This window comes from Camelus bactrianus, chromosome 4, assembly GCF_048773025.1.
Source record: "Camelus bactrianus isolate YW-2024 breed Bactrian camel chromosome 4, ASM4877302v1, whole genome shotgun sequence".
NCBI lineage: Eukaryota > Metazoa > Chordata > Mammalia > Artiodactyla > Camelidae > Camelus > Camelus bactrianus.
The window spans coordinates 40,331,725-40,347,044 of NC_133542.1; the positions used below are offsets into that span (position 1 = coordinate 40,331,725).

Genomic DNA, 15,320 nt, shown 5'->3' on the forward strand with positions numbered 1-15,320 from the left:
TTATACGTGTATATTCATTTTCACATTCTTTTTCATTATAGGTTATTACAAGTTACTGAATATAGTTCCCTGTGCTATACAGTAGGACCTTGTTGTTTATTTTATACATAGAAGTTTGTATCTGCTGATCCCCATCTCCTCATTTATCCACCCATCCACCTTCTCCTTTGATAACCATGAGTTTGTTTTCTATGTCTGTGAGTCCCAGTGATTGACCTTTTTGTCCCTCTGCTCGAATGCAAGCTCTCTAAGAACCAAGTCATGCCATGCCTTTATCTGGAATCCGTCCCGCACAGGCAGCTTCTACCGCAGTATCAGTGTTACTAGAATGTAGATGTTTAATACTGAGTGAATACAAATTCTCTGCTTCAGTGAAGCAAAGGAGGGCAGATTAAAAATAATTGCAGGTGCCACGGGTGAGGTTCCGCACATTCCCTCTAGATTCCTGCCATTTGTCCCATTGTTCATGTTTTCCCTTGTCCTTTTTCCTATTCAGATCATACTTGTCCTTCAAGGATAAGCTCTGTGCGTTCTTTGTGCCACTAGAGGGTTGGACATGATCTCCTGTTCTGTTTTCTTGTAAATCCCTTGGTTCTGCCCTCCCCCAGTATCTACGCAGCCCCTCTCCTAGATGGCTGCAGTATGTCAGGCTTTCAGGCCATGCTTTGAGTGTATGTACCTATCCTGTTGTTTATCAAACTTTTAATTAGTTAATTAATTAATAATAATAAATTATTAATTAGTATGATATGAACTCATGGAACCTTACTTTATTCAACAGGCTATAATCTGTGAGCAGGATTATTTATTTTGAACCTCAAATTGTCCCAAATCTGGCCAGTGGGAGCCCCTTCAATTTAGCTTCTGTGATTTTTGATATGTCCCCATCAAAAGCCGTATGGACACTGCCTTTATTAAGTGTTCAAATGAATATCACTGGGGTAAATGAGAAAAACACAAATCAGTTCTGAGTTATAGATGCCAAAGAGAGATAACCTGGCCAGCAAGAAAACCCAAATCAAGGGCCGCTATACAGAATTCTGTGAGGGATTTTCCTAAGTGTCAGCATTATGAAAGTCAAGGAAAGACTGAAGAATTGTTCCAGGTTGAAGGAAACTAGAGAGATGTGACAACTAAATGCCATGTATGTTTCTGAACTGGATCCTTTTGCTTTAAAGGATATATTTCAACAGGTGAAACTTGAATGGCGTCTGTGGATTAGGTGGTAGTAATGTTTCAATGTTAACTTCCTGGTTTTGATAGTTGTATTAGGTTACAGGAAGAGAATGTCCTTGTTTGTAAGAAATATACTAAACATCCGGGGGTGAGGAGGGATTCTGTAGGCAACTTACTCTCAGATATTTCAGAAAAAGTGATTTCTTCTACTGTTCTTTCAAGTTTGAGATTGTTTTCAAAGAAAAAGTAAAACCCAGAGGGAAACTGAGCCAAGATAAGAGATGGGAAGCTTGGAAGGAGCTAGAGGTGGAGTCAAGCAGAGGATGGTGTGAAATAGCTGTGCCTGAGAGAGGAGGAGGATTAAAGAGTCTATTCAGAAGAGGGGATGGGAGAGGAAATGAGATGCTGACATGGCTGACAGAAACTAAACGTGGGGTTGGCAGTGGATTTGGACAAGTTATCAAGTCAACAGACAAAAGGCTGGGTGAGTGGGAAGATGAATAAAGAAGAGGGTGGGGAAAAAACCAATATTTATTGAATGCCTTCTGTGTATTAAGTACTAGTCTGGGCATTTAAATCCCATTTAACTTATACCTAAACCTGTAAGATGGGAGTCTTATCCACATTTTAAAAATGAATAAACTAAGGTTCAAAGAAGCTGAGTAGCCCAAATTAATACAACTGGTAAGCAGAGCCAGAATTTAAATCCTAATATGTGTGGTTTCAATGACAATGGGATAGCAGAAAAATGGTCTCATCAGGTCACAGAAAGGAGAGAATAAAAATTTTTCCCTCAGAGATTGGAGGGGGCACAGAGGCTGAGTGAGGAAATGATGGTGGGGGTGTGGAGGTTGGGATTGAAACCAGATCTTGAATAGTTTGAAGAGATGTGCTAGTTGAGTCATTGGGGAAATGATTGAAAAGCAAAGAAAAGAGAAACATTGAGAAACACCGTCACTTACAGGTGGGAGGAGACAGGAGCGCAAAGAGGCTAAGAGAGTGTGGTAGGCCATCTTCCAAGAAAACATCCCATGACCCTCGCCTCCCGGCATTCACATCCCTGGGCAAGCCTCTCCCCTTGAGTGTGGGCTCGATCTGGTGACTTGCTTCTAATCAGTAGAATGCAGCAAAATTGGCAGGATGTCACGTCTGTGATCTTGCTAGCAAATTCTTTCTTGTTGGTTTCAATGAACCAAGCTGCCATGCTGAAAAGGACCATGAGGTAGAGAACTGAGGACAGCCTCCAGCTAATAGCCGGCAAAGAATGAGGCCCCCTGTCTAATCTTCGAGAAACTGAATCCTGCCAACAACCATATGAATGAAATTGGAGGCAGATTCTATCCCAGTTGAACTTTGATTGAGTCTTATTCCTCTTGTGAGGGAGAGCAAAGTTAGGAGTGACCTGGGTCACCATCTTGGTGATGTCACCCCTCTTGATGGGGTCTAGTGAGAGATTTTGAGCCAACCCTGTGGTTGTGGCCTGTGAGACACCTAGAAGTGGAGGATCCAGCTGAGATGTATCTGAACTTCCACTCCATAGAAACTGAGATGATCACTGTGCTGTTTTAGGCCGCTAAGTGTGGGGAAACAGTTGATCTTCAATATCCGAGGGCTCCGTAACTGCAAATTCACCCACTCACTACAATTTATCTGTGATCCCACATCAGTGCTCCTCGTGCTTTCATGGTCATTTATGGGCACGTACAGAGCAGTGAAAACTCGAGTTGCCTGATGCGCGTGCTCCCAGCTGGGGTTGAACAAGTTCAGGCTGGGTCTTCTGGTTTCAGTTCCCATACCATAAAGTGTCCTTTTCGTAGTTTACTCAGTGCTGTGCTTTTGGTATTTTTGTGATTTTCGTTTTGGTGATTTCACTGTTTAAAATGGTCCCTAAGCAGAGTGCTGAAGTGCCATTGAATGTTCCTAAGTGCAAGAAGGCCATTTCTCATGGAGAAAATTTGTGTGTTAGATAAGCTTCGTTCAGGCATGAGTTATGTTTAGGCTTTTGGCTGTGAGTTCAGTGTTAATATATCAACAATATATATTAAAGAAAATGTACTTAAACAGAAACACACATAAAGCAAGGTTAGATATTGATCAGTTGATGGGAGTGTGACCAGCGGCTTGCAGGAACCTAACCCTGTATTTCCTCTAAGAACAATGGTTCAGTATGTACGAATTCAATGTTCTCACTGCCTGTATAGAACATAACTGCCTCAAATAATGAGAATCAACTGTAACCGATTATGTAGCAATAGATAACAAATTTGAGGGAAAACAGGGCAATTCAGTTCACCAGTCTGTGGGAGAAGAGTTCCACAAGCAGGGCATAATCAGGCAGTGAGGGTGCTGGTTTCTCACTGCAGGTAAGTGCGGTCGTGGGTGGCAACTATTAGTGTCTGTCATCTGAGGGTCACTAAAATGGTTATATATCAAAAAGAAATAATTTTGCTTGGCTAAAGAGAGGTGCTTTGATTGGACGCGAGTGAAACTCGCCAAGAAAATTAACTTCACAAGGCAGTCTCTGCGCTCTGTAAAGCCCACAGCTGTTTAAGGACTGATGTGTCAGAGATTCGGTTGAAAGCTCCACAACTGTACCGGGTGATGTGGCCCAGGGCGGGCTCCTGGCCGCTGCAGCAGCACCGATGCCACCGACACACGGGAACAGTGCGATGACGGGAACTGTGGGAGGCAACAGCCCCTTGAGCACCTTAACACGGCTTTTCCATAATCTGTGGCTGAAAGTTTAAGGTATTTCCATTTTATTCACTTTTAACTTCAGCCTATAAAAGGCTCTTGTTTATTTTGATTTTTAATTAGGTTCCCAGCTTCATCCGGATCCCCATGCCTACCCTTGCCCCCTGCACTCACTCTAGTGAGTGCGCTAAGTCATTAAATAGGTAAGGGCTTTGTGTAATATGTAGCATTGCTTGTGTGTGTGTGTGTGGGGGGGGGGGGGGTTAGTATTTCTGTAATTGGCACTAGGCTGTACCATACTGAGTCCACTTTTCCTACTCTACCCTGATTTAAGTACGGCTCCATCAATGTGTAATTTGTTGCTTCAGACAGCTGTGTAGTATACCATGGTGTGTGTCCACCACACGTTACTCATCCTTTCCCCTGGTGCCAGATGCCCAGCCTGCTGCCCATGCCCACGACCTCAGTTAGGTAAAGAGAGCAGAATGAGTGTAAGCGTCCACCTTGCAGCAGCAGGCTCTTCGCTGGCCCGGAATCACTTCTCAGTCTTCTCTTGTCCTTCCTCCCTTCATTGGGTAGAGGACAGTAATCACAGAACTCATTCCTGGATCCTGAGAACATGTGCTCAATTTCTGTAGGGCGACTTTCCATTTGGTTCCTTCAACAACTTTCTGAGAGGCAGAGGCATACATTCCCTTATTAGGTTTAAAAAAAAAAAAAACTCAGTGGTCATTCTCACCACTGCTTGATGGTTGTGAAAGTGAAAAAATAAAACTAAAATGGCATTTTTAAATTTAAGAATAAACATATGCCATGAAAAGGCAAGGGAGAGAGAAAGGAGAAGTTGACAAAATCAGATAGCCACGAAATATGGAGATGCTACCAAAGGGAGAAACTGCTCACCCAGAGGGTGAACAACACATTCTGAAAGCTGAGCTCAGAGGCATGGAAGGCAGAGCTGAAAAGGGAATGAAGTTTGGGTGAGAAGAAAGCCAAAATTTATATTGTCTTCAAGTAACAAGTACCAAGCTAGATTGATATATCCAGATAGACCGCTGCAGAGTGAAGCTAGAAAAAGATTCTTGCTGACACAAAGAAAGCCATAACTTGTGGAATCAATTTTTATTTCTGAATTATATAGACAGACTATATATATATATATTGTTGTTACATATTTTTATATTATTAATTCACACTATTTAGGTAGAATTTATTTATTTACCAAAACAAAGGTCTAATAGATACTTTATTCTGAGCAATCCAATACATGGTAGAAAAAACCTTTAAATATAGAAAAGATTAATTTGTGCACATCTAAATGTTCCTAAGAGAGCAAACTACCGAGGCATTGTGATCGCATGAGAGTTGCAAATACAGTACCATAACTGAAGACTCAAAATGAGACCTTACTAACACAAAGGCGCGGAGTAGGGGCTTCCTCACGGATGTCGGAGTACGTCTTAGAAGACAACCCCGCAGAACACTGTATGGCTTCAACAGGAACGTCCGGGTTTTCTTCCACCCCGTTATTGCTCTCAAACAAACTTTCTCACTCCTTGCAATATTGTCTGTGTAGATTTTTGTTCTTTCTCTTAATCAAGGACCTAAGTGAATAGCAGTTGCACTTTGAAAAAAAAAAACAATACCTTTGTCCCAATGACCCCTTGGTTCCCTTAACTACAAGTCTCCAGGAAAAGTGCAAACAATTCTCTGAAGTCAGAACCAAAGCAAGAACGCTCAGAATGCAAGAGCTAGATAGCTAATGTTGTGAATGTGTACATCTGTCTACCTATCTGCTTAGGGGTTATTTTCTCGGGATTCTATTTACTTGGTCTGAAATGACATGGTGGCTTTTCTGTAGCACGTGCAATTAAGTTCATTTGTCTCTTTAAGATAATAAAATAGCAGACACCTAACTGTCAGAATGGTTATGCAGCCCATAGAATAGCCCAAACAGAACCACCCAGAAAGATGCTCATAATTTCCATGTAGGAAGATGAAGCTTCAAACAGAATACCACCTGAGTAGCCTTCTGTGAATGGGCTGGACGAGTTCAGAGAAAACGTGAATGGTGGGCTGTTGTTGAGTCTGGCTGACTATCACAAGAGCCTGCCCTCAGCAGCGCTGTCTCCGCAGGTTCATACCACCCAGCTGAGCACTGGATTCTTCATTGCTTCCTGTGTCTAGGGAGACCATGTAATTCATCTTCCAAAATGGGACACAACTGAGTGAAAGGGAGTGTGGTCAATAATTCTGCCAGGGCAGCAGTGAACAGACTGGGTGAACAAACTGGAAAAGTGGGTCATTGTACTATGTCAACACGAAGTTCTGGAAGAGGCATAATTTGGGCTGCGAAAGGTGGAGGTGGGCTGTGGGAGAAGATGTGCTCCAGGAGTTCTCTCTCAGACAAGCCAGATGTTATGAGAGAGGAGACCTAAAAGAATGGTTTAACAGGATACCGAGTGGAAAGGGACTCAGAGGGGAACAGAGATAACTGTGGCTTATGGAGGAAAGGGGGCTGACTTGTGTGTAGGAGAGCATGTCTGGAAGGTGGATGGAGGACGGACATGAAGCAAATGAGGTCAGTGAAATTCAGTCACCTGTGCAAAGATGTCTACTTCAAAGCCTTTCAAAGTTCATGACACCCAGGGCTCAGAGTGTCCCGGGCCACTCTCCCAGATGTAGTTACCACCCTAAGACTATGGTGGAACCCCACTCTCTACTACCTTTTAACTTTTGCCAGCTTATTAGTGCTAGGTGGTACCGGAGACTGCGACTGGTTCCCAGGGTAAGGTCAGGACCTCAGCAATGTCTGTGAACAGCCAGAAGCCTTCTAAGCAGGCTTCGTTTGGGGGCATGCAGCCACCACCTGCGCCGTGCTGCCATGGCTAGGACTCCGTGCCCTTGTCAGCGGGCCATGTGTTTGCCTGGCTGTGGATGCTCACATTTTCTTTTTGAAGAGTAAATGAGTTCGTAACCTTACTTGCGCCTTCTGTTAGAGCAACTCATATCTGAATACAAATAGGGAGCGGGGAAGGATGTATGTGTTGGAGCAGGGCTCAACAAACTTCCTCTATAAGGAGAGTAAGTGTTTTAGGCTCTGTGGGCCACTCGGCCTGTCACAGTTAGTCAGGTCTGCTGCTGCAGTACGAAAGCAGCTGTGGAGAATTTGTCAACAAATTTGTGTGGCCATGTTTCCACAAAACTGTATTTACGGGGACTAGAATTTGAATAACTTTCATGGGTCATGAAATACTAAAAGTGATTTTTTTTAACCCAAAGTCTGAAAACCATTCTTGACGAGAAGGCCATCTGAAAACAGGTGGGGTGCTGGATTTGCCCACCCCTCCCTCCGCTAGAGGCCCACAGATTCTAAATCACATTGGTGTTTTAAAGGGCATATGAAGACTATGAAGGATTATTTGCAAATAATAGTACATACTCGCATTTCATTTTAAACTAGTGGTTAGAGTGTTTTAAAGCGGATTACTTTTTATAATGCTTGTGAGAGAGAAATTCAGATAACTGAATGTCACCAAATAATGAATTTCTGAGTGGGCCACCTTCTGTTGGGTCCTTGGCACTTCAAGTGTAACATCTGGAACTAAATTTATGGCCCAAAGTGCCAACAGTTACCCGAAATGGGGACATTGATCTTTGAGTTTCTCAATGTGGAGGTCTTCAACTTTCATTGGAGAAATGATTTTTAAAAAGACCAATTCACAGAAAACATGAATTTGATAACTAAAATTAAATTGATGTGCGTTAGGAAGCTGGCATCCTTTTGAGACACGGGAGGTGGTTCATGTGGATGAGAACCAGGTGGGCATGCAGCCGAAGGCGGTGTCACACCTGTGTCTAGACTGTGGCTGTGTTAAGCTAGCGGAGGACTTTAAAGGTGGACTTACTGCCACGTGGGCTCAGCTTCCCTCGGGAGCATTGAGTCCCGTGTATTTTAAACCTAAAACGGTCACCAAGGAGAAATCCAGTTAATCTATGGAAACAAATCCACTCACAGTGAACAGTGGACTGAAGTTATCTTATTGGTTAACACTAGTCTAAGGGATGAGATGCCACGGCACCAGCGGTCAATGGAATATTGATACAGATGGTCCTACTTTCTTGCTAAGGTTCAACGCAAATCTGTGAGGCACATAATTGGCAAAATAGGAAAATACGCACAATTTCATAAAGCATGTTATGAGTAAACAACTTCTCTTACTGTTTTTCCCCTTAGAAATTTAGAATGGCACCAGGTAGTGCAAAGTGGAAAGAAAGTACCATCAACCCTGTCTCTTCCAGGTAGATACGTTCCAACAGAACCACGAAGCAGAAGAGCATCCTCTTCTTACAGCCACGGCCAGCTAGGGCTTCTCTTTCAGCTTCAGATTAATGCTTTGGAAAAAAAAAAAAGGAAGAAAAAAAAGAGAAACGGAGTAAGAAATGTTTAGTAATGATTTGGTGAGGCCTGTGTTTGCTTTTCTCCCCCTCAAAGGACTTACTTAAAATAAATCATGCAAGTTTCTTCTAGTAGAAAAATCTGGTAAAACACAATCCTCCCCTAGTTACTGAGGCTTTCTCTAAAATATGGAATCTGTTTGTTTATTCTTTTTTACCAAACTGTTTCTGGAAGCATTTTACACCTTTCAAAATGACCTAGGAGGCAAAAGACTCATTTGCAGGCTCATTTTTAAATGAATTAAGATAATGAATATGATTGCATTTTGGAAGTCTACCTATTTTTAGTAAAAAAGCTTTCCTCTTGGGGCAAATAAATGATCTGCTTGAAATATGGAACATCTGACAAACGTTAAATAGTAAGACAGTACCAAACAATAAAACAATGACATAAAGACAAAACAAGCTCACAGTGCAACCCCAAACCAACATTTTCTAAAGCCAAAGGATTTGCCCGAAAGGGCTTAGCCTACCTAAATGAGATGCAGTCTTATAATCTAAGAAAAGCTTGTTTTAAAGAATGTCTATTGAGTTCCCAAATATCTAGAGAATAAATCTAACGTGTCTTCAGGCAACTTGTGTCTCTTCCACCTCTTGTGAACATATCACAGCTTCCTGGCACCTATCAAAGAACAGGGCTACAGCCAGTGCACACTCAGAGGAAGGATTTCAGCCATGAAAAAAGAAAAGCGCTTTGTTCAAAAAGGGCACTAGAGGAAGTATGTATGGATTTCGCTTAGATCTGCCCTCCCTCCTGAGCCTTAAAATCTGTAAGTTGCAGAGGTTACTGTGCTTTGCTTGTGGAATGAACGCTCTTCACTGTGCAAATAAAGCCACTGGTACCCGGCTCTGCCAACCCATCCAGCTGACAGGAGTCAAGTCTCCTTCCTTTGAAATACCCTCAGCAATTCCACCACTTACTAGCTCTGGGGACTTGGCCCAGTTACCTTCCTTCTCTAAGTCTCCATTTCTTTATCTGTAAAACAGAACAGTCATCGCTCGCTCACCGCTTGCTAAGGACTGAGTCTAACGTGTTTTCAGTTATACATAATGAACAAACATTCAATGTCTAGTAGCAGTAGCAGTAATATTAGCACTAGTAGAATGGTAGGGGCAGCTCAGTGTCTTTCTGAAATGGGAAAGTCATCGCCCTGCTTAATGACTCTGCTTACAATCATCTTGTCTCCTTTGGGGGTTTTCAGACCCCGCCCTGCTGACTGTCAGGAGAGGCCAGGTCGTCATGGATATTAACCTCTTTCTTATCCCCTCAAGGATCTGACTTGTTTTCTTATCAGCAGGGTCTTACCATGGAGGGGTCATCTTTCTATCCACTCTGACCCCTAGATCTTTTTTCAATATGCTTTTACACAACAGGTCCTTCCTAATCTTGTTTTTGCTTCAAAAATGTACTTCCCACCTGCAGTTACTCCCAAAAGAATGTATTAATTTGATCGATGACTAGAATTTTATTCTTACTCACATGGTGGTGGCTCAGTTTCTCCCATAGACCAAGAGAATATTTATTAAACCAAAATTTGGGGCATGTTGTCTGAAAAGCGTGAATGGGGTCAGAATAGTTGAAGTCATCTTAAGTTTACAAGTGCTCGGTCACTTTGTTTCACTGTGTAGGCTCCTGATAAAAATCTGAAAAAACACACTATTTTGAAATACCTCATTTTTTTCATGCTGATTTTTCAATTAACCTTTTTAGGGTTTAATTTATCCCTTCAGCTTTTGATTTAAAAAAGAGTCTGAAAGATTGAAATTTAAGAACCCACTTTATGGAAGAAGCAACAGATAGTCAAAAGTGGATGATTTTTAAGTAAATATAGGAAACCACACTGAAGATTAATTTCCGAGACAACAGTTATCTTGTGGAGCTGGCGAAGCTGTGGACGATGCTACCAATTTAAGTCTCCCCACATAGAACCTCTCCCCCAGGTCATGTATGCTTTTCTTCTTTGTAAGAATATAAAAAGTCATGTTGCAAGATTTAGGAGATAAATGAATAAATAAAGTGCAGACCTGAAAGTGAAGGAGATAAGCACCTACGGCTACTTTTAAAAATAGTGTGCTTTTTGGGAAGAGCTTACTTCTAATCAGAATTGAAAATGGAAGGAGTCGTCCTCATCTTTGCGCAGGTGGGCTTAGCTTTCCACAAGCAATTTTCCAGTGAGACAGTAACTTTTCTCTGGGCCATTCTGGCTTCTAACATGCGTTAAACGAGGTTCCTTACAAAGTGCCTGACGGTGTTGTTTAATGATGAGTGCAAACTCTCACGTTGTCTGTAGGAAGAGCAGGGAGGTGGGCTTACCCTCCCCTTCTCTCTTGGAGGAAGAGGAGAGGCCATGATGGTATCAGCACACACTTCATTTTCTTCCTGGCCTGACTGAGCGCCTTGGAGGCGCCTTTGCCCATTCTGTAGTTCACCCACGTTCACTCCTAGCTAGAGAAGGTGTAAAATGCTTCCACACAGGAACCAGCAGGTAAACAGAGCCCCTGAGCCTAGTACTAAAGAAAGCCAGAAGTCCAGGGCTGGACATCGGCAGAAAAAACTCTTGGCCACTCTGGCCCCTCGTGCCGGCTCTCATCCTCTGCCCTGTGGTCATGTGCCTGGTTGGGAAAGAGAAGACTAAGAAAGGGGAAGCAAGGAGAGGACTGTGTTCTAAGAAGTGGAAAGTAACGTTAACAATTTGCAGCACCCCCCCGTCCCTCCCCACCCAGCCCTGGAGTGAACCCCAACAAGAAGCCGTGCTCTGCCCTCTCCCCAACCCCAGCAGCCCTGTGTACAAATGAGGAGCCAGACAGACAGAGCAGGCAGAGGAGTGGGTAAGCCCGCAGATGTCGCAGCGACAGACTAGCGTCAGACTAGTGACAGACATTCCCGCCGCACAGCTGTCAACTGCGGGCGCAGGACTCTGCTCTAAGGGGCGCTGTATTTTGGAGGGAGGGATGATTTGCAAAAAGAATTAGATGGACTAAGGGCCTGTGGTATTTTTGTTTTGAAGAATTTTTGCACAGCAGTTGGCTTGGAGCAATTGCTGCCTTCATTTCAAAGAGGAGGGGCCGGTGTAACTTTCATAAAAGTAGCTGCATGACTTCAGAGGTCTTCTGTACAGCTTTTGTTCTCTGTGTACTCTTCAGTAAAGACCTCGCTGGAGTTTTTGTGCATAAACTTCCTTAAACTGTAAGGTCACCATGGCAACTGCAGGGCCATTGCACTGAGATTTTCCAGTTTCCCATCCGACCTCCTCCAGGGAAAGGAGGTCCCAAGAGAACCAGAGGTGACAACAGCATATACATTTACATGTGATCTTTGCCCCTCCTTCTGGATTCCTGTGGAGAAGGACAATTGTAAATTCTCCACAACTCAAACCAAATTAGGAGCCCCTGGGCGGATGGCCAAGTTCTGTGCACATGATGGTGGCCACCGTTTAGTCCCTGAAACTGACTGGGACAGAAATGAATTCTTTTCTCTTAGGTGACAGATTTTGTTCTCCCTGGTGTTCGGTTAGATCAGAAGTTGCACACCCATTCCCACAATAAGACCACCTCTCACTTGATTTCAAAACCACTGGCTCTGGTGGTCGGCGGACGGGTCGGCTAATCTTGCTATGCTCTTTCCTTACCTGGCTTATCCTGAGGGTAGCAGACAGTGTGTGTGACGCTTTTTACATAGAACTTGGCACGTGGTAAGAACCTAATAAGGGTTCCATTTTTGTTCCTCACAAGATGAGACTAGATGGACCAGATCATTTCTCAAGTTCCATCCAGACTCAACTGCCCCTTGAATTTTCAAAACAAGGACATTGTCTCTCCCGTCCCAAAATAGTAAGTTGCAGGGGAAGTCCCTACTTTCACTAATTAAACAATGAATGCTGTAATTCAGGAAGCAGAGTTGCATTTCTCTTGCCCAAAGCTTTTACATCTGGCTCTGATATTCAATTTCTCCTCATTTTTGGATTTGGAAAGACAGAATGGCAGCTTAGGTCATCTTTAAGACAGTTAGTGGTGATCATGAATGAGAGAGTGTTCAGCTGGGACATTTCTTTCTAAGTTCCTAACTTCAGGACTAGAGACTGTGAACGCTGAACATCTGAGCGGCGTTTACCCAATCCTCAGTGTATATTTTTCTCCCAGAGCCCAGCCATACAATACGGTAAGTAACCACATAGTCGTTAACGTGATGAATTCTTACTCCTTCTCCATAGAAGACATTTCTGGATCATTGTAAAGGCAGCTAGTTCTGAGTGCAAGGAAAAAAACAGGCAGCAGTAAACATTTTCTCCACTGTTACCACTTTGTAAACATGACATTTTGGGGCTTTTTAAACTGTTCTGTGTGGTCCCATTGCTACTACTGAACAAACCTACACCAGAACAGAGGAAGAGGTTAAGCTGCGATTCTTTTACCGTCAGTTTGGAAATACAGGAATTGCACATGATTTCGAAACGTAAAAGGAAGATTGAGAACTCCAAACACCTGCAGCGGTCACTTCCGTCCATGTCATTTTTTCCCTGACTTTTCAGTCTAGCTTATCCAGGGAACTGGATATTTTTATTTGTAACCCAATGGATATAATATTTTATACACAAAGGACAGTCCCTCTCAAGCAGCCTAATTTTATTTACATGTAAACACGGTTAACTGTGTTTTTACAACAATGAAGATTTTCCAAGACATTAGAAGAAAAAATGCCAGTGTCAGCTTTCCCTGTTGGTCTTGTTACAGAAAAATAATAGGACACTGCCTGACAGCTGAGCTGTGTTCAGGTCCAACAAGTGACTCCGAACATTAACCTAAACTGGTCGTGTCCAGAAAGGAAAATGTAACCATACAAAATAATGAAAGGGAAGTTTGATTATGCTGTGTATGTGTTTATGCTTTTTGGTGTACTTTTAGCTGCTTGTGAGATTCCATACTGGTGAAACTCCTCTGTTAGCAAATTTCAAATTTGCTTTATATTAATTTCCAATGAATACTCAACACTTCAACTTTCACTTTTCCCCCCATGGTAAATATTTTTTTGTTGTTGGCAGACAGGCGCTATTTAAAGAGATTCTGTGATGCTTTTTACATGTGACAGTTCTTTTGTGATGTGAAAATTTGACAAGCCAGTGTATCTGTTGGCGCTGTTTGTTATTAACCTTAGGTGTTTTGTTGAAAGTGGCAGAAGGCTGCCTCCCTGGGGAGGGCAGAGGTCCTTTTCTTCCCTCTCCGCTCTCCCTACCCTTCTTGCTGGTGGTGGTGTTTTTATGGAGGATATTTGGCAACTCTGGTGAACAAGGACAGTCAGGCAAGTGTTGACAGTGCACTAGAAAAAACCCAGGAAAGCTGGAATGGAATCAAGAAAGGGCACTCTTCCAAACCTAGCTTTTCCGCCTGTTAACTTTGCGTAATCCTTCCAAAGCAAATAGCGACTTGCAGTTCACGTGGTACCATCACTCCAAAGGCAGCGGATGGATTCTTCACCATTTTCAAAATAAGAAAGGCTGTATACAATTTATCCTTCGAAAGTATTTTCTTTCCTCTACAGCTCTAAAGGTTTAAGGAAAAAATAGGGCAGGTGGAGGACATTGCCTTCTGAAAGTCAATTAGAGGTGGAGGTGGTGTGTGTGGGTGTAGGTGGGGACAGGGTAGAGTTTTAAAAACGCTGGTGGGAATAAAGCAAAACGAGACAGATAGGCTTTGTTCCCTGACAAGGTATATGTTTGCTTTTGTTAGAACCAGCCTGAAGCTTTCTAGTTAAGGTCATGTGGAAAGTCAGGGTGCTTCGGTTACTATGAGGAATCCGGTTTATCTGGCTTCTAGAATCTAACCATAGATCTGCAGTGACCATGCTTTCTGAACCCCAAATCATCATCTACGGTCTGTTCAAGGATTTGGGGGCCACTTTGAAGCCTAAAAGGCAGCTGAGATGTAGATAAGTGTGTCGAAATGGTAGGATTCTGGGGTATTTCAATCATTGGGGGCAGGGGGTGGTCAGTGGAGTAAAATTAATTCTTCCACATTTTCAAATGTGCAGATACATGTCAATGCCGTCTATCTGTAATGTTGCCATCAAAAGAAATAGGGTCAATTGGAGAATTCAGACAGGTAGCTTACCCACTAGACTCCCTAGGACAAATCTAATTTTTATTCATCCATTTACTTTAAGGTGGTTATTCTCAAAGCATGGTCCTGAGACAGGTAGTATCTGCATTACTGGGAACTTGTTCAAAATAGAGTCTGAGTCCTGATGAATCAGAAACTGGGAGGGTGAGGCCCAGGACACTGGGCTTTAACAAGCACTTCAGGTGATTCTGACGCACAGCTGAGTTTGAGGACCACTGTTTCACAGCAGCGATCTTAGTCTTATGTACAGGCACCGACTCGTGCAGCAGGAATGCGCTAGGCATCTAGCATGGGCTGGGCGTGTGCAGAGTGCTTGTGGTGCTTCCCCTAGGAGGGGGATCAGGGCGGCTCGGGACCGCCCAGGGCCGTTTAGATACCTGCGGAGAGGGGTCTGTGGAGGTAGAGAACAAAATGAACCTGAGGGAAAGAAAGAGAAAGAGACACAACTAAATCAGGAGTGGGGCGTGTTTTCCTGCGGCAGGCAGCCACGCAGGAAGAGGGGAACTATGGAGGGAAAACACCTGTTGAAGGAGGCAAGGTTTTACGGGAGCGATGATGTCGACCATGTCTTGATAGTGGGTTTGCCTGGAGAACTGCTGCTGTGCCCTCCTCATCTTTTGTCTTGAAAACAGCTCCTTCATTTCATAAATATGTTATCCAAAAAAAAAAAAAAAAAAAAAGAATTTGAAAGAGAAACTCATTGCCATTTCTCTCTCTGGGGACTCTCATGACACCGTGTGAGATGAGCCCAGGTCAGTGCTAAAGGAACACAACACACCAACATTCAGTTCCTTAATTCCTAGTATCGTCCTTACGTCCGCAACGTCTTGTTTGTAAGAGTGGAGCTAGAGCCTAAAAAGAGTCTGTTAGCGTAAAAA

At 43.2% G+C, this 15,320-nt stretch overlaps 2 protein-coding genes across 6 annotated transcripts in view; one reads left to right on the top strand and one right to left on the bottom strand.

The window, feature by feature from the left end:
* The window catches only part of GCNT1 (glucosaminyl (N-acetyl) transferase 1), a 122,885-nt gene that overhangs the window by 102,532 nt on the left and 5,033 nt on the right, over positions 1-15,320 (top strand). The gene's annotated exons all lie outside the window — the stretch shown is intronic.
* Positions 4,978-15,320, bottom strand: part of PRUNE2 (prune homolog 2 with BCH domain) — a 233,525-nt gene continuing 223,182 nt past the window's right edge. For 3 of the 5 annotated variants that reach the window (XM_074361730.1, XM_045515148.2, XM_074361733.1), the window contains 2 exons: positions 12,527-12,574; positions 4,978-8,265 (listed from right to left, as the gene is read on the bottom strand). In XM_074361730.1, the coding sequence (XP_074217831.1) occupies positions 8,235-8,265; positions 12,527-12,574 (79 nt within the window). In that variant the 3' untranslated portion in view covers positions 4,978-8,234. The remainder of the gene's footprint in view (positions 8,266-12,526; positions 12,575-15,320) is intronic. The other 2 variants (XM_045515150.2, XM_074361731.1) reach the window with 1 other exon arrangement.